Source organism: Caenorhabditis remanei, chromosome III, assembly GCF_010183535.1.
Source record: "Caenorhabditis remanei strain PX506 chromosome III, whole genome shotgun sequence".
NCBI classification, from domain to species: Eukaryota; Metazoa; Nematoda; class Chromadorea; order Rhabditida; family Rhabditidae; genus Caenorhabditis; species Caenorhabditis remanei.
This window is the reverse complement of record NC_071330.1, coordinates 4216997-4236287: the sequence shown is the minus strand read 5'-3', so window position 1 is coordinate 4236287 and position 19291 is coordinate 4216997. Positions and strand designations below refer to the sequence as shown.

The 19291-nt window shown below is 40.6% G+C and overlaps 4 protein-coding genes across 4 annotated transcripts; 3 read left to right on the top strand and 1 right to left on the bottom strand.

The window, feature by feature from the left end:
* Window positions 1–3166: 3166 nt before the first annotated feature.
* Window positions 3167–3550, top strand: GCK72_009012 (uncharacterized protein; the record flags this gene model as incomplete). The annotated part of the gene is made up of 1 exon (XM_053727166.1): window positions 3167–3550. One exon carries the CDS (start codon window positions 3167–3169, stop codon window positions 3548–3550), a length of 384 nt encoding a protein of 127 aa, XP_053586743.1.
* Window positions 3551–4993: 1443 nt separating this feature from the next.
* GCK72_009011 (uncharacterized protein) lies at window positions 4994–6547 on the bottom strand (the record flags this gene model as incomplete). The annotated part of the gene is made up of 4 exons (XM_003099438.2): window positions 4994–5259; window positions 5431–5848; window positions 5895–6398; window positions 6446–6547. 4 exons carry the CDS (start codon window positions 6545–6547, stop codon window positions 4994–4996), a joined length of 1290 nt encoding a protein of 429 aa, XP_003099486.2.
* On the top strand, window positions 5363–6780 carry GCK72_009010 (uncharacterized protein; the record flags this gene model as incomplete). The annotated part of the gene is made up of 5 exons (XM_053727165.1): window positions 5363–5381; window positions 5469–5864; window positions 5950–6390; window positions 6448–6565; window positions 6612–6780. 5 exons carry the CDS (start codon window positions 5363–5365, stop codon window positions 6778–6780), a joined length of 1143 nt encoding a protein of 380 aa, XP_053586742.1.
* Window positions 6781–8363: 1583 nt separating this feature from the next.
* Window positions 8364–12357, top strand: GCK72_009009 (uncharacterized protein; the record flags this gene model as incomplete). The annotated part of the gene is made up of 8 exons (XM_053727164.1): window positions 8364–8390; window positions 8455–8584; window positions 8637–8746; window positions 8797–8969; window positions 9020–10312; window positions 10387–10855; window positions 11700–12121; window positions 12168–12357. The coding sequence occupies 8 exons, from the start codon at window positions 8364–8366 to the stop codon at window positions 12355–12357; spliced, it is 2814 nt and encodes a 937-aa protein (XP_053586741.1).
* Window positions 12358–19291: the final 6934 nt, after the last annotated feature.

Sequence of the window (19291 nt, the reverse complement as noted above, 5' to 3'; positions counted from 1 at the left end):
AATCTTAATTTGTTTTTGAGAATCATATTGATAGAAGTCTACATTTTAAAAGAGATCTAGAAGCAAAGTTACATTACGTCAAATAGGAACGAATTCCAAAACACATAGAAATGTCTGAACCTCCCAGGGATGTTCTTTTATCAGGTACTAACAAAAATTCAAAATCTAGACACCTTTTAGGAGCCAAGTTATAGAAAGGTGAATTGATTTGTCCCCATTTGACCTTTCTTGATCACAAACCTTGCGATGAAGGTTCCTTTAAGGCTTTGTTCTAAATTCGTAGTGAGAACATAGAATGAGGTTTTAGGTACATATTCAGTAGGTTTAGAGCCTTGAGACATTATTGGAGCCGAGTTCCAGCCTTTTTAGCTAGACAGCATCTAATCGTCATTCAGTGAATACGAGCTTGCCGTTGTTGAGCTTCTGACCGAGTTTTTCAAAATGAAACCAACTCGAAAAAATGAAGTTTATAAAATCAAAAAAGAATAAAATTTCCCAATTATTCCTCAGCTTTTTTCAAAATTTCGATAAATGGGTTCTTTTAATATTTGAAAAAGTGCTTGACAGTTCGACTCAAAGCCAGATTCTGTACTCAGCAAACCTAAATCTCAATTTTTGTAGTTGACAACTTTTTTGTACGGACTCTTCAAAAAAAAGTTAAGAACTGGCATGCGATACTTACTTTGGTGTGGATAATTTTTTTTCACAATTAAAATTATATGGCCTAGGTTTCCGTTTTCCAGGTCCGAAAGTTTTGAAAACATCGAAAAATGAAAAAAAAAACAACAAAACCAGAATCTCAACTTCAAACGGAACGAAAAAACAGAAGAACAAGCGAAAAAAAACATAATTGTTGGGTACTCTTCTCTGTTTCCTTCCAGCTGAAAAAAGGAGTTGGTTAGTATATTGTTTGTGGTTAAAGAGACATGGGGGAAGAAGCAACAAAAAAATCCAGTTTTTCCTGCGCCAGTCTACTACAGGTGACCCCCCTCTATGGACCTAATGGCATTTTGGAAATGTTCATCGTCTCACTTTTTTCTTTGTTTAGAATTGGTTTTCACGCCCTTTTTAAAAGAAGGTTGGAACTGTTTTCATGGCCTAGATATGTCAAGTTGGATCATTAGGCCACCGCTGGAAATTTAAAGTTGCTATGTCACAGCAACACTAAATTTGGTGTACTGACAGTTCAAACCTGGATCCCCATTTTTGTAGTTGACAACTACGAAGCTTGCCCGGATTACTGTAGCGAAGAAAATATTTGGAAATTGTATAATTCTTAGGCCTCAAAATTTCAGAACTTTGATATTTCCAGTATTCTTGTTTTCTCCGGAACTGCAGAATTTTTCTCTTTCAAAATTTTTGAATATTGAGTTTTCTAGATTCTAAAAATTCTGGAATTCAAGTTTTTCAAATTTCACATTTTCTGGAATTCCTCAATATGCATTTTCCAGATTTACCAAAATTTATAGTTCTCAGGGATTCTGGATTTCCGAATTGAAAAAAAGCGAAAAATTGGAAGTTTCCAGATGAAATCAGAAATCTTGGGCCTAGATTTCCTGAATTCTAGATTCTCCATCTTTCCCAATTCGAGAATTTTTCCAATTTCATTTTTCTAGGATTCCAGATTCTTCAAATTTTGAAATGTCAAGATTTTAGTTTTCCTGGATTTTTTATATTTCAAAATGCAAAAACTCTGAATTCATAAATTCCTACTTTCCAAAAAACCCAGCTAAATGCAAATATCTACAATTAAAATCTCAAAAATTCCAACAACAAAAAATTCTAAGATTCCTCTTCGAGAGGTGTATCAAACCACTTCTTCCCTCCTTCTCATTTCAATTCAAACCGTTTCTTTCTTCACTTTTTTCAGTTGGACACTTAAGTGGTCATCAACACTGTTTTATAAATAAAATGTGCGATTTTTATTTCTTTTTTTTCGATTTTTTGTTAGAAGCAATAATGATGAAAATAATAATGTAACCAATCAGGAAGCAAGAGAGAGAGAGAGAGAAAGAGACGCAGAGAAAAAGATAGATTTGAAAAATCAAGAAAAATGTATCTGCAATTGCGCTCCACTGAAATCGAGAAAAAGCATCTTGGAAAATGGAGAGACGCAGAGATTTCTAGGTTATTGTAATTGCGCTCTATCGAATCTGAGTATGAGAACTTCGGTAGAGCGCAGTTGCAACATTGACGCGGGAAGATTGCTAATTTTGTCGATGGAGCGCGGTTGCATGATTCATTCAGACGGTGTGAAAAATGTTTCAAAACTTTCAAGAAAATCGTTGAATGGCATCCCATTAGTAAAAGTAAAAGGGAAGGAAATGGGAGGTGACAATTACAAATTGTGTTTCTTTTTGACCATCAAATGGACTTTTTCAACCAAAAAAAAAAATGCCTTGAAAGGACAGGAGAGAGAGGAAAACACTTATTTACAAGGAAATAGAGATTGAGAGAAAAAAGTTTTTGAAATTCGAAAAAATTTTATTTTTTGACTTTTTTTTTGAAAATTCGGGAAAGAAAAAAAGGAAAAAAGAAGAAAGGATTCTGATGACTCTCGGGTAAGAAAAGCAGAAAATTTTCAAAGTTCTTTGCTAGAATTTCAAAAATCCTTCAGAAGTCGTTAAATTCAGATTCAGATTCTCGAAATTTGAAAATATTGGCTTTTCGAAATTTGGGTAAGAAAAAGGAAAAAGAAAAAAGAAGACGTTGAAACTTGGAAAAAGAAAAAAAGAAATAGACTTCCAAAACGAACTTTCTTTTCGAAATTTGGCGAATTCATATGATTCAGAAGACGTTGTGATTCTGAATTTTTGAAAATTTTGGGTAAGAAAAAGGAATTCAGAATTCATGAATCTCAAAATTCAGATATTTTTAATGTTCGGAAGTTCTGAAGAAATTCGAATTCGGGATTTTCAAAAATTTCAACAAAAAAAGTTCAAAATTCGGGTAAGAAAAAGGGAAAAAGAAAAACAGACAAGGATTCAGAAGACAAAAATCAGAAAAACACTGTTTTCTTGAAAAAATAGAGATTCTGACACAAAACTCATCGGAATTCCTCAAAAAATCAAGATTCTCCAGAAAAGTTTTGGAAATTTTAAGAGAATGTTCACTTCAGAAAACGTTGAGATTCTGAATTTTCAAAAAAATCTTGAAAATCCGGAAAATGGATCCAGAAGACACCTTTCGAACTCAGATTCCAAATTTTCAAAAAAAAATCAATCAAACTTCAGAAGACATTCGGATTCAGAATCCAAAACGTTTTGAAAAGCAAAATCTCGAAAAATTCGCAAAAAAAAACCCAGAAGACGTTGAGATTCTGAAGCCAAAAATCATCGTTTTGTCTATATCTCTTCTCCTCTCCAACACTCGAATTCACAAATCCAATTCAGACCGGTTCGAGCCGCCCGTCGTCACCATCATCGACGCCGTCGGATACGGCTTGTTAACATTTGCATACTACTGTTTGGCTTTGGCATCAAAAGAAAAAGAAAAAGGAAAACTACAAAATCGGGTGGAAATTCAGAAGACGTTCGTCTCGTCCGAATAATAGATTCATCGGAATACACTAATAAGTTAATGTAGGTTCGTGGTGAAGTCTCTCCTCTGACCTCGTCTCCGCAATATCAACTAATATTCCGCGGGCTTTGGGTGCCGATACGGATGGCCAATCACCTCTCTCTTCTGGATGACGCATTCAGGAGTGGAAGACAGTAAATTGAATACCGACCTCGCCCATCCGCCGGTTGACAGTCAACACACACCTTCCGCTCGCTGCCAAATACGAGAAACGAAAGTAAATCGTCGCAGTTTTGCTACTTTAATTTCGCATCATCTCTCTCGCTTGGTGTCGGTAATGCGCTAATGTGCTTTAATGTATCTCGTGTGGGTATTCGGTTTTTCTCAAGGCTTTCACTTCTTCCCTTTCTTTTCGCATTCCCGGTTTGATGGTATTGTCTGAAAATTGGTTTCGAATAAATGAAGAGAAGACGTTTTCGATTCGATGTTTTTATTTGATAGTTAACGGCTTGCATCCCGAGGGAAGCTTACACGTTAACTATGAATCGAAATTTGTGCGGGCTTTGGGTATCAACTTCTACAAAATTATACAATAAACAAGAGTGATGAGGTTTGGGAAAAAGAGGATGGGGGGACAAATGGAATTTTGGGATTGGGTGGAAGAGCTGTAAGCGAGACACATGGCCAGCCGGGAGCTTTCCAAGACATAAAACGTCTTATAGAGCCATTTGACATGAGGAGTTGCAATAAATATCTATGAGATTAGGGAGGATGGACAAGTTGAACTCAAGTGCACAAGAGCGGAATAAAACCCTACAGATGGGCAAGGGAAAACCGCTTGGTGGAATTTTTTTAAGTTTGGGATGCAATGGTATGATGGGCATGAAGAGAAATGAGGAAATGAGATGGGAAGAATTACAAGATTGATCAAGTTGGAGTATTTCGGGAACCCCGAAGAGCAACCGAAACATCTACCCAATAATGAACACGTCAAAAGGGACCCGATGTGAATGAACAATGAATCCCCACTTCACCAAATCATCGAAACTATGATAAAATCAACTCGACGATTGGATAAAGTGGGAACTAACTTAAATGACTATGTAAACACAACGACTCGGTTGTAGTCCAGGACTACAAATGGGGAAGAGATTTGGGGGGAAAGGACAAACTATTAAAGAAAAATTAGAGTTTTACACCGCATGAAACTATAACGGGTTGAGGGGAAATCCGGGAAATGGAAGGATACAAAATAGAGAAAAGAGTTTTGAATGGGATGGGTGTGGGGAGAAAAAACAGGAAAAAGATGCTTATGCTTGAACAATATTAAATTTAACACAAAATGTGCAATTAGGGATTTGGAGAGAATGGGGGGGAAGAGAACGTACACAATCTGGAAGAGATCACTAGGAATGAAGAAAAATGTGGTGGACCAGTGTGTTTTGGAGGTTTTGAGTATGTATGGGGGCTATGCTTATGCGGTAGTTTCCTCGGAAGCATCGACGAGTTGCTGATCGGCGACGTACAACTTTGGATCGACAGTCTTTGGGATTGGCTCGATGCGAGTGCGGAGCTCTTGCTCGATGCGGCGGAGAGTGTGACGGTCCTCGTAGGTGATGAGGTTGATAGCAACTCCGAGGTGACCGAAACGTCCTGAGCGACCGATTCTGTGAAGGTAAGTCTCGGCGTTTCTTGGGAAGTCAAAGTTGATGACGACATTGACAGCTTGGATATCGATACCTGAAAAGAGGATAATTCATAAATACTAAGAAAAATTATTAATTTTAGAGACTAAATTTAAAGAGGAAAGGGCGCTCAGATATCCGTTCTTAATTATCTCCTCATGGGTAGTCGGAGTGTGTGTATGTGTTGTTCTTCCTCATCGCGCACTAGTCAATAATTGATACTTACCGCGAGTGAGCAGGTCAGAGCAGACCAAGTTTCTGCAGTTTCCTTGACGGAAGTCGTGGAATACTCGGTTTCTGTGGTTTTGGGCCATCTTCGAGTGAATGTAGTAGCAGGAGTATCCGATCTCTGTGATTTTCTTGGCAAGAAGCTCGACACGTTGAGTGGAGTTGCAGAAGATGATCGATTGGTTGATCTGGAGCTTGCGGAACAAAGTGTTCAAGCAATGAACCTTTTGCTTCTCCTGGACGAAAGCGTAGTACTGGGTAACTCCGAGAAGAGTCAGCTCCTCCATGAGGTTGATCTCATATGGCTTGTGCATGTGTTTCTGCATGAAGGAAGTGACAGTTTGTGGGAAGGTGGCGGAGTACAGCATGATTTGGCGCTCTTTTGGCAAGAAGTTGATGAGGCGGTCGAGGATTCCCTGAAAAATTATCGTAGTATGTCGTTTTTTAATCACTTTTAATTACCTGGAAGTCCTGACTGAGAAGCTTGTCAGCCTCGTCAAGAACGAGTGTCTTGCAGTTGTCCATCTTGGCAACGCCCTTCTCCATCAAATCGAGGATTCTTCCTGGAGTGGCGATGACCAAGTGAACGGTTCCGTTCAAACGCATGATATCGTCGCGAAGATCGGTTCCTCCTGTGGTGACCATGACCTTAAGCTGAATGTGCTTGGAAAGTTCGACGCAGATTTGGGAAGTCTGCAGAGCCAATTCACGAGTTGGGACGATGACCATAGCCTGGATTGCCTTGAGAGCTGGTTGGATCTTCTCGATGACTGGGATGCAATAAGCTCCGGTCTTTCCGGTTCCGTTCTTGGCTCTGGCGAGGATGTCTTGTCCAGTCAGCGCGACTCCAATGGAAGCCTCTTGAATTGGACTTGGCTTTTCCCATCCTTTCTCGAAGATGCCCATGAGAAGGTCGCGTCCGAGGCAGAAGTCCTCGAACTCTACTCCTTTGGTGTCGGTGACATCCTGAAAAGACGAAAATCTTAATTGGAAACGAACATTGATTAACTTACAGCAGTTTTGAATCGTCTATCCTTTGCTGGCAAGTTGAGAGATGATTTCCAGTTTTCGTCGCCGTTGGCTGGAACTAGTTGTTGTTGCTCCGCTCCACTCATTGTACGGTGTCGTAAAAGGTTTGATTTCCTGAAGAGATCTGAAAAATGAAGAAATAATATAAAGAGATGGGGTCGCTTTGTATAGAAGACGATTGAAACGTAAGATGACGTCTTTGAATCGACGAAACAACTACCGCGAGCCCGTCTTCATGCCGAATCCACATCAAGATGTATTGAGACGACCTGTGTCTCGCCTCTCGCCTAGTAAAATGCGCACGATCAATGACGGTTAGAAAAAGCAGCGAGTGGCTGTGTGAGGCTGTGCATAGAGACGCACAGACAAGGCGCCTGGGTCGTATTGGCAAATGGAGTCGCCTTGGCCACTCCATTGGAAGCGTGTTATGGAAAATCGATAAAATCTCATCATTCACGAAGAAAAAGAGAGTAGTGGCAAAGTTTAGGGCGCGGACAGATGATTTTATAGAAAGAATGATTAAAAGCCGAAAGTCTAGATTTTCTAGGCAAAGAGGAGAATAGAAGGCTACACGCGCCTGAAAAGATGAAAAGTTATGTCCAAGTGTGCGCGTGAACGTGAACTATGTGATGGCGTGAGCATCAACTCAATTCGCTCTCGTTCGATAGAAAAACCTGCAAAAATGCGAAAAAACTGACAAATGACCGCATTTTTCAAAATTTGAACCGAGAAAAATGCAAAAAACCTACTGAACTATGCGAAACGCAGTCAAAATGAATCAGAACTCAATTTTTGGGCCCAAAAGCGGTGCGAATCCCTAAAAAATTTGCAGAAAATCAACAAAACTACTCAAAAACCGCGGGGATTTCAATACGCAAAGTTTTCAAATCACTAGCCACTGCTCTCGACGCCTAAAACTCTTCAACCTTCACGCATGAAACACACAGCGAAACACGTGGCGAACGACGAAAAAGAGGTTGAAGGCGAAGACGAAATTGTATAAAGAAACGAGGAGAGCGGCGAGAGAAATCGAAAAGAGAAGCGACACGACCGACACAGCGACGAGTGTAGGCCCAAACGGCTGCGGGACGACGGGTGCGAAGGAAGCATTTCGCTGCGTACCCTTAACACGTAAACGTTGAATACTCAGTCAACGAGCCAAACTTTTCGGCGGGAGTTCGAATAATAGTTTTTCTAGAGTTTCAGATTTTTCAAAAGAAAAAAGCTTCCGAAAAAGCAAAATAACAAAAGGAAAAATACTATAAATGCTTTCAAAAAATTTACAAAGTAGTTTTTATATTTGAAAATGGCTTATTGAACTTCTTTTGGAACGCCTCGGCTCGAAATTATTTATAAAATAAAAAATACACAAAACTAGATTGAAACCGAATGTCTGGATCAATCAAACAAGCCTAAAAAAAGTTTTCAGATGTCAGGCAGCCTTATAGGTCACAAAAAGTGAATGTTTTATCTGAAATCTTTATTTATGAAATCAGCAGGCATTGAGTTAAAAACTGTGGGAACTACACTGATACGTTCGGTGTTTGTGATCGGCCAGAATATGGCAAAATCAATATTTTTACGAGTGAAGTGAATTTCAGAAGATTTTTTAGATTCACCTCACCTAGAAATGTAAAAATTAGTGATGAACTGGAAATTGCGAAAGTCAAATAGTAATTTGTTGTTTCAGAACATTTTCTGAAATTTCTCCAAATTAATTTTGCAAATTTCGCCCAAAACCCACTATTCATAAAAAATTATTTTTCGAATTTCGCGGCGAAAACGAGTAACGCACCAGCAAATTTGTTTGCGTAATTTTCGATCCGAGTTGACGCACTCTCGGTGAGTGGAAAAATTGCAAGAAATATTTTTATTCAGCATTTTTTACACGACAAAATGAGTATGGAATGGGCGAAAAAGCGGAAAAAGGTAAGCTAGAATTACATGCTGTCAACTCGTGTTCAAAAAAATAGTAATAATGAGTGATTTTCAGACAGCAGACGACGAGGAAGCGAAGCTGAACGACGCGTTGCTGGAGTTCCAGGCAGAATTCGGACAATCCTCGTCAGCGGCTCAACCAAAATCTTTTCTGAGAGGAAATGTTGTGGAGGGGAATAAAAGCAGTAATTATTGATTCTGATCATGAATCAATCACACAAATTATAATAAGTTCAGCAAGTTCTGGCGGCGAAGGAAGTTTGTACGCACCCAAATTCAAAATGAACATTTCTCAAAGTGTTGGCTCAAAAGATCTCGACGAGGCAAAGAAGTTGGCTGCAGCAAAGGTAATTCCTGCTTTTCGAGAAGTTTCCAACTCAATATTGTTGAATTTCAGGCCAGAAGAATGCTAGAGGACGCCGCGCGGAGCAAAAAGATATCCGAAGTGCCAAAAGTTGTGCTTCCAACCACAAAGCCGTTCCAAAGACCACCGAAACCGGGAAGCTTGAAAGCGAAGCAAGACAAACCGAAAGTTAGTCAGATGGAGATTTTCAAGAATGAACTTCAAAGGTATTCAGTTCAAAAATTGTTAAAATGTTCACCAAAATGTTGATTTTCAGAGTACAAGAAGACCGTGAGAAGCGAAAAGATCTCCGGCAGCATCTCGAGCGAGTCGGTATGGACCAGGCCGTCGTGGAGAGGTTGGCGCCAACTGTGGAGCGTGGATTTCAAGGATCCAGCGAATTCGACGATGACCCGTACACCACAAACGTTTACGTCTCGAATATTCCACATTCCGTTACGGAAGACGATTTGCTCTTCACATTTGGCTCATTCGGTCCGCTAGCAGCGCTGAAAATTTTGTATCCGAGAAGTGAGGAAGAGCGTCGACGCCCACATATCTGTGCGTTCGTCGCGTTTATGTCGAGAGCTGATGTCGATAGATTTATGGCTGAAGTCAGAGTGATTATCGTCAGAAACGAGCCGATTCGATTCGCATTCGCCAGACCCGTACAAATCCCAACGACTCCTTACTATACACCGCCAGTACTTATCGATCTACAACACCCCGATAATCTTAGCGGCTTGCCATTCAATGCACAACCGGATCCCTCGTTAGCCAAGAAATTCCTAGCGAAATATGAAACTTACCCTCCGATGCACGCCTTGCCTATCAAAGGACAGTATGGCTACGATGATTTCAGTGAATTGATGAAAAATTCAGTGGTGAGAGTGGTGATTCCGCCGGATCGGAAGCTGGTTAGAGTTATGGATCGAATGGCGGTGTACGTGGTGACCGAGGGACCACAATTCGAAGCAATGGTCTGCGCGTCTGAATTCCAAAATCCAATGTTTCAATTCCTCTGGGATAACACTTGTGCACTGCACGTCTATTATCGATGGAGAATTTATTCACTTTTGCAAGGCGACACCCTCCAAGAATGGCGTCGTATCCCATTCAGAATGTTCATCAACGGACCGTGGTGGATCCCACCGTACCCGATAAACGAGTTGCGGGAGGCTATGCCGAAAGAGTTATACCATATGAATTGTCTGAAAACCTATCCGGATAAATGGATGAAAGTGAGAGATGGTGGACAGCGTCGTGGTGGTGAGAAGCCGAAGAAGCACTATGATTCGGATGAGGAACGGGAGGAGAGAAGAAGGAAGAGGGATGAAGAAAAAGAGAGGAAGAGGAAGGAGAAATTGGAGAAAAAGAGGAAGAATCGAATGTCGGATAAACGGAGAGACAAGTTGGAGATTCTCATACGAGAACTGACTCCAGAGAAAGCTTCAATCGGTGCGGCGATGGTTTGGTGTATAGAAAATGCAAAGTATGCAAAGGAAATCTCGGAATGTCTACTGGAAAGTCTTCAACTCGATGAGACTCCTCTTCATCGAAAAATTGCGAGGTTTGTGCCAATCTGGCCCGTTTCCAGAGTTTTTCAACTAAAAAATTGCAAAAATTTCAACTTTTCCTTTCCAGATTATACTTGATCAACGACATTCTCTCAAATTGTGTCCAAAAGGCAATCCGTGACGCCAGTCTCTACAGATCTCACTTCGAAGCCATTTTCGAGAAGATTTTCGTCGCTCTCGGCAAAACATATCAATCGATTCCATCGAGAATAAAAATGGATCAATTCAAGCAGAGAGTTATGAATGTTTTCCGTCATTTCGACGATGTCGCTCTGTATCCGACGGAGAAATTGATTATGAATCAGAATATATTTTTGGGACTTGTTGAATACGGGAAAGAGAAATCTGAAGAGAAAGAACCGGAAGATGACGATGAGGATGAAGAGGATTTGGATGGAATGCCGTTGGATGAAAGGGATCAGAAAAAGGTGTCACTGTATGATGACGAGGATGATATAGATGGCGTTCCGTTGGAAGAAGTGGCGGGTCCATCGACTTCAGCTAAAGAAATGCCAAACAAATTTAAGCCAGTTGAGGTAAATTTATAGTTTTTTTTTGAGTTTTTGCGCGTTTTTTTAACCGAGAATCAGTTTTTAAACATTTATGTTTTTAGCATACTTGCAAACCGGGCCGGCGCGTAACTCGCTTCAAAGCCAATGTTATGGGCTGAAAAATATACCAAAATGTAGATCTCCGCGAGTTCTGTATCCGTGATTTACGACGGGCCGGATGGCGAATCGTTAATGTACCGCGGGCAGAGAAAAAGTGCCAAAAAACGAGAAAATGGTCAAAAAAGCCATTCTAGCCCGGCCCGCGGTACATTAACGATTCGCCATTCAGCCCGGATTAAATCACGGATATAGAACTCGCCGAGATCTACATTTTCGTATATTTATCAGCTCATAATATTGCGTTTTAAGCGAGTTACGCGCCGGCCCGGTTTGCTACTATGGTTTTTAGCATACTTGCAACGGGCCGGGCCGGGCCGATTTGAGAATTTTCACCGGCCCGGCCCGGCCCGGCCCGGTCGGCCCGGGTCACAGTACAAAAATTTGAAAATTTGAAATTTTTTGAAATTTTTTTTGATTTTTTCGCAAAAAAGTCGAATTTTCGACTATGTTTTTACATATCGATAAAACTCAAGTTTACATAGGATTTTTGACTATTTTTGACGAAAATTTAAAAAAATTTCGAAAAATTTTGTGAAAAAATTGTGCTCATTTTTTGACTCCGGGCCGACCGGGCCGGGCCGGGCCGGCAACTTTCTCTACCGGCCCGGGCCGGGCCGGCAACTTTCTCTACCGGCCCGGGCCGGGCCGAGCCGGGCCGGGCCGATATTTTGCAAGTATGGTTTTTAGTAGCCGTATTCACAATTTTCAGAGCCGCCCACGTGACAACTTCCCGATATTCTCATCGAAATGGGAACGCGATGGTCGCAAATCGAACGATGAGGACGACGAGGATATAGACGGCGTCATGATTACAGATGACGTGCATTCAGAATCCGCACAACGTGACAGTCTATCGCCGGGAGAAATCAAGGAGCCATCCGCTACGAGTCTTCTTGTCTCGGATCCGAATGAAGAGAAACGGCGGAAATTGAAGAGAGATGTGGAAGTACGGGCACTGGCACTGCAGGAGGATTTGGAGAAGAATCGAGATCCGGATGCGCGACGGAAAGTCGATGAATTCAGAAGGACGGAGATGGAGAATGTGGAGAAGATTCTGAAGAGTGGAGAAGGGAATTCGAGGAAAAAGAGTGATGAAAGGAGAAGTGAGAAGAAGGAGAAGAAGAGGAAGAGGTAGGTTTTTTTTCTCTTTCTCAATTGAAATATTCCTTTTTTTCAGAAGCCACTCCTCCTCTCGTGACCGTGACCGCCGCGACCGGGACCGTGATCGTGATCGTGACAGAGGTCGTCGTGATCGTTCGAGAGACCGGGATCGCTCAAGGGACCGATCCAGAGATAGAGATCGTTCGAGAGATCGGGACAGACGTGACAGAGATAGAGACAGAGATCGTGATCGACGACACCGCTAATTTTTCATCACCCTCCTGCTCACTGTGATTCCAGTTTTCCGATTTGTTACTAATTTATGTCCTTTTCTTGTCTCTTTATTTTTGAAATTCAGAAAAATAGATCTTTCATAAATTGAGCCCCCTTCAAAAAACGTTTCAAAGATTGTTGATGAGCCATCGGAGCCATCGGAGCCCCGTTGTCGGCAGTAATGATGACAGGATATCCTCTTTTCTGCAGAAGATTTTTTGACGTTTCTCCTTTCGACTCAAGAAGAAAATTGTCAAATGAAAATATGAGAAAGAGAGGTCGAAAGGGAGAGTGGGTGCCCTCTCAGTGTAATTCTTCACTACCCGTTAACGAATGGTGAATGTTTCTTGACGAGTTCCGAGCGTTTTTCTTTTTCCTCCCGATTTTTTTTGAGTTGGCTCAACTGTTTTTAGCTTGATCCGCTTTTCCCCCAATTCTTATACGGCCGCCACCTCATTCCATTTCTGCACGCATGGCGCAGGCGGTTGTGTTCTAGACAGAAAATCTGAGGGTTAATGGTTTGGCTTTTGGTGGTGGTCAACATTTTTTCTTTTCTTTTTTTGTGTCTTTTTTGGTATTTTTTTTCAAAACGTCACGGACCGAAAGTCATGACACAGTTTCCGGATTTTTCTCTTTTCCCGGGAACAACGCTCACTGAACCATTAAATCCTTCTCCACTTCTTTAAGTTCACCCTTCTCCATATGTTTTCTTCTTCGATTTTTCGAAAAATATTTTTTGATATTTCTCTCCCGAATCGGCGCCATACCACCTCCTGATAATAGACTTATATGTGCATTCTCTTGGTTTCTTTTCCCTCTCTCACTCTCTCAACTGTCTAGCACAGAACTTTCTGTCCACCAAATTTCTGAGGTTTCACTCTCACTCATTTTCCATTTTTTTCCCGTTGGAAACACATGTCTTTCGTGTCGAGAGGGGACCTCATCTCGTTATGACATATGTTTTTTTGTGAAGAGTTGAGTTCATTTTCCTCTTTTCCATTCCATTAGACTTTGCAGTTTTATGGTTTTTTTGGTGGCCGAGGTTTTTAAGTGATTGGGTTTCTAGGTCATAGCTACTGTAGGTTAGTATACCATGGCCTAGTTATACAATGGGGATTTCTAGGCCATCATCAAACTTCATCAGTTTCTATAAAGCCTAGCTTTCCAAGTTCTGAGAATGAACGTGAGTCTCGGTGGCCTAACTTCCCAAATCTTTGATTTCTAGGTTATCTTGAATTGCGGTTCGAGTTTTCTGATGGCCTAACTCTAGGGCTGTTACTTGCGGCAATCGCCGGCAAGCCGGCGCCGCTTTTTTCACGTTAATTGCATGAAAATCAAGTTCATTTCCAAAACTTGCTTCCATCGCCGGTTTTCATTTCCAAACCGGCGTCAAACGCCGGTTTTCATTTCTAAATTGGCGTCAAACGCCGCTTTTTTGAGTAGAAAATATACTGAAAATGAATAAAAATGATAAAAACCGGCGTTAAACGCCGGTTTTTAAAATTGTACTTGCCGCAATCGCCGGTTTCATTTCCGGCGATTGTCGCCCACGCCGGAAATGAAACCGGCGATTGCCGCCGTAAAACGCCGGTTTTAACAGCCCTACCCATACTTGTCAAATTACGGGCCGGCCCGCAGGGCCCGGAACCAAAAAATTATTTTTGAAAAATAGAATTGAAAGTCTTGGAAATTAAATTTTTTCTTCGGTCTATACTAAATCGAGGTCGGGGGATTCGATAAGACTACTTTCAGAAGCCTCCAGCAAGTTCTTGATCCTGATTCTGATCATCGGCTGATCATCACAGAGACTTTGAGAGGCTCAAAGTTTATAGTGACAAAATAACTTATTCTGACAATCTCCGTTTGCACTTGTTGTCTTTTTATAATTTCTAATCAATAATATGTTTGCCATAAAGTAGTAAACGAAAAAACAATGGGAAAACGACGAAAATTTTTTTTTCAATATTTTGACGGGCCGAACGGGCCGGGCCGGAAGATTTTTTTAGCGGGCCCGGCCCGGCCCGTGACAAGTATGGCCCTACCTAACTCTTTATGATATGGGTTTCTAGTCCACTTGGTTTTCTAGGCCTCCATCTTTCTAGGCCTCCACCTAGAATAACAGCTCAAACATGATCAGAGTTTCTGATCATAGCCTAATTTTCCAAATTTGGAATTCTAGGCCATCCTAAGCATTTCCAGTTAATGGCACTGTGGTGATGGACTATTTTTGTTTTTTTCCCGAAATTCGTTTTTCCAGGCCATCGCTAAAAATCCTCACCGTGACATTACTAGCCCACCAGTTTCTCCAAAACTTTAATATCTGAGACAAGCAAGTTCGCTCTAATGAGAAAACTAAAGGTGAGAGCCCGAGACGAGTTAGGCACTCTCGTTTCTCGGAGTCTCTTCACTCTCTCCGTTCTTTCCTTTTTATCATCGGAGCGCACTTGCTACCTCATGAGTAGGATGAACGATTGGCAAGTGCAAAGACGAATCAGACACTCTCGTTTCTCTGCGTCTCTCCAGTCTACCCCATCCAGCATTATCATTAGAGCGCATTTTCCACCCCACCATCTCCCTTTTCCTTTTCGGTTCCAACCAATCCCATCATACGTAATGTTTGCCATTCCACCTCCTCCTCCTCCACATAAATTCAGAAGACACCACCGTGTCTGACCTCCCGTGTACAAAAAGAAATTACAATTCCATGCCTTCCCCATTTCCAGTCGTCATTCAATTCCTCTTTAATGACCCTTCAAATTTATTTAATCGCTCTTTCTTTTCCATCAAAAATTGGGTAAAATTGATTGAATGTGTTAGTGTTCTTCGAGAATCGTTTCTGCGAATATGACACATTTTTTGCTGATTTTTGGAAAAAAGAGAAAAAAGAAGTGATAAAATATAAGAAAGGCGGTGAGAAAAAAGGAAAAGAAGACGATTTTTATTGGTTTTTCCATCTCCAAATAGAGAAATGGAAGAGAGCGTTGATTCCAAAACTTTTCGGATTTTTTTGAGCGTTTCACAACTTCCACGACGTTTGTAACCAAATTTAAAAATTTTTTTGAGATTGTTGTTCAACTTTTCAATTTTTTACATGAAACAAATCTAGACCTTCAATTCAGTAGTTGGTAACTTTTTGAAAGCTTCCGTAGTTTTTATGATAGGCGCCTTTTAAGAGTCTACGGTGTTCGCTCTGTCATATCTCTGCAATCAGCTAAGTTATCAAAAAGTAATTAACTACAAAAATATAGAAAATTTTATGATGATTAGTTTTGTAGTTGATAACTTTTCCATGGCTCTTCGGGTTTTTGAGATATGCATTCTTAACTACCGGTCTTGCTGAGGACGAGGGCGCAGAAACCCAGATCTCAGAACCTTTTAAAGCTATTAAAATGAAACCAAAATGTAGCAAATTTTATGAGAGTAGTTGACAATTTTTCGATAGCACTTATGGTTTTCGAGACATGCACCTACAAACCCAAGACTACTAATAGAGAAAAACGGCTATGATGTTCACGCTTTCAGAGCTTTGAAACTCGACGTGCTATCAAAACATGGTTAACTATAAAAAAGTAGATAATTTTATGAGGATCATTTTTGAAGTTGACAATTTTTGCATAGCTCTTCTGGTTTTTGAGATGCGCAACTTTAAACAAGTCCAGAAAAGCAAGAGCGAGCACAGTGGTCTAGCAGTTTTTCGCCGTTATATCTGTGAAACTTAACGTGCTATCAAAACATGACTAATTATAAAAAAGTAGATAATTTTATGAGGATCATTTTTGTAGTTGACAACTTTTTGATAGCTCGTTTAGTTTTTGAGATATGCCCTGTTGAAAATCGGTCACTAAAACTTGACTCGATATCCAGACAGACCACATTATCCCCACACCATATCTTGATTTACTTTCTTCCTGACGGAAGTTTGAAAACATATTCAAAATGGTTATGCCTTTTACACTTCAGCGATATATATTTCTTCGAAGAAATACACTTTCAAAATAAGATATTTCTTGTACAAATTGATTGAAAATCTGATTCCAACTCCCATTCTGAAAATTATAGATTCGAAAAATTCATTCATTTTTTATGACATTCAAATTCAATTTCACATTGCATTCATTGCGTTCAAAATCAGAAAAGGCCGCCCATTTCCCGAAACAGAAAAGGTGTAAGTGGGCGGAGCCTAGTGTACGACTGAAATTCTGCTTTTCTGAGGGAATTGTTCACTTCTGTATTCTGGAACGATTGAAACTTTGAAATTTCTAATTTTTACATATTGTGCTATCAATTATTCATAGATAGGAGATCGTGGCCTAGGTTTTGCACTGTTTCGTTTTCTAGGCCATATTTCTAAGCCACATTCGATAATTGATCCTTTGAGCTGTGCTATATCAAGGATACGGTATCCCCTGGTTACTGTAGTCCATGGATTACAGTAGCCTCCCTAACTTTTCGATCTCTCGAAGAAGTATCCTTTGCAACAAGACTCCCCACTCTTCCTTATCTTCATTTTTGTTGCTCTCTCTCTCCTCTCCCAACTCTCCCCTACTATCATCACTCCCTTATCACTCGTCCGTCCGTTCGTACACACTTACCCAAACAACTCATACACAAAAAAGAGAGAGACACAAAACACCGATTGACAACACAAACATTACTTCTTCTTCTCCCCCCCTTTTCTTCATTTTTTCTCTCTTTCTTGCTACAATTGAATCCATTCTAATCGAGAAATGGAGATGACTCATATACTCACTTTCACTATGGGTGGTATTGGAAATTTTGTAAGAAAATGTCATAAAGAAATTGAGATTCAGGGAGAGCTATCAGGGTACTGTAGCAAGGACAAGAAGGACATCTGGAAACACAGATAGACATCTGAACAGACATTCAGACATTCGGAAATACAGACAGACAAACATAGTTCCGACAAAAAAGGTTGGTCTGGCGCTCTTTTAGCGCCTTTTTCAGTGATTTGGAACGCGTTTATGTGAAAATAAATAAATTCTGGCGCGCCTTGGACGTGTTTTTTGATGAAATGAGAAAATGTTTGAATAAGACCATTCGGATGTAGGCAAGCTCAGATTGACCATCAGATATCTGGACATTCGGACATCCGGACATGCAGAAATACAGACAGACAGATAGAAACACAGAAATTTAGACCTCCGGGCACGCAGATAGATATCCGGACATCTGGACTTTTGGATAGACCATAGACAGACAACGAATGTTTGAGCTGTCTGGTGTGCCATCGACGCGTTTCTGTTAGAAATGTTTTTGTTGAAATTTTCAAAAATAAAGTAACAAAAATAGTGATTTTCCTGAATTTTTTTCTAAGTTTGTACTCAAAAACAGGTTTTCATACTATTTCAAGATTTTGGCCTCCGAATTCATTTTTTCAGACATTTTTTTCAAATTGTTTTTTTTTTCGAAATTTTCAATTTTTCGGTCAAAAATGTTTTCTCACAGCCTTGATCTGGGCACACATTCTTTCTGAAGAAAGATATTTTTAAGAGATGTGGACATCCGGACATCCGTAAATATAGACAGACAGACAGACAGACAGGCACATCCGAAACGTAAGGGTATATTAAGCATACTTATCAAGGCCCGGATAATTGGCGCCAAATTCAAAATTCAATTTTTTCGATTTTTTAGCGAAAAAGTCAAATTTTCGAGTATGATTGAGAATTTGAAGAAAATCTGAAAAATCACCAAAAACATGAGCATTTTTTATGAAAATTTTGAAAAATGTCGAAAAATTTTTGAAAGACAGACAATTGATGTTTGAGTTGTCTGGCGTGCCATCGACGCGCTTCTGTTAGACATGTATTTGGGGCAGTTGCCGGTGGCAAGGTACCCGCAAAACCCTGTCGTTATCCGAGTCCTCACAATAAATACGCAACGAAACTCCGCCAAAGCTTCACGCGCCTACCGTAACCTCAGCGCATCAGTTCACGTGGACACGCGTACTCCACGTGGCAACAAGTAGTTTTCTGAAGCCGGTTGGCTTTCAGAGTGAGTTCTGATTTTAGTTTTGGTGTTTTGACTTTTGTTTTGTATGTTTATCGCTCTCATTATAATTCTTGCAATAAAGTAAATTATTGTAAGAAACTGTGTTCTTTGTCGTCATATTTTATCCGGAACCTATCACCCCGTATTTATACGCGGGCAACTGGCCAATCATTCTCAAGAAAGATCTAGATGGATTTTTCAATAGATTTTGGACATCTGGGCATCCGGAAATATAGACAGACAGACAGATCGAGTCAAACATCCCAAACGTAAGGGTCAGAGTTGCGCGGAATTCCGACTTCCGACTTCCGGGCTGTTTTTCACTTCCGACTTCCGGCTTCGGACTTCCGGTATAGGAGTTTTTGAATCTTTGCGAAAAAATCTACTCCCGACTTCCGACTTCCGACTTCCGACTTCCAACTTCCGGCTTCCGACTTCCGTGTTCAAAATTTTACTTCCGACTTCCGACTTCCGTTTTAGAAAAAATCACTTCCGCGCAACTCTGGTAAGGGTATGTTGCAAAGCGTCTAGACATCAGGACATTTGGAAACACAGTCAGACAATTGTCTGTATTTTTGACATTCCATTTTTTTCCCTGTAAACTCACGCCACTATTCCTTCCTCTTCTCCCCTTGTCCTTCCACCTCCCGCCATTTAAACCATTTCAAAACTCACTTTCACTCACAGAGACATTATGCAAAAATCTTCAGTTTACCTATCTCTCTGACACTTTTCTGCTTCTTCTTCTTCTTCTTTCTCTCTTCCGACCGTCAAAGGGTGCCCACACCGCTATGTTTGCCATGCGACTTTGTGGGGAAAATGAGTGAAACCTGTGAAATCAGAAAACGAGAGAGAGAGAGAGAAGCAGAGAGAGATAGGCGCCTCTTTTCTCTCCGGAGGGGTGACGCCTAACCG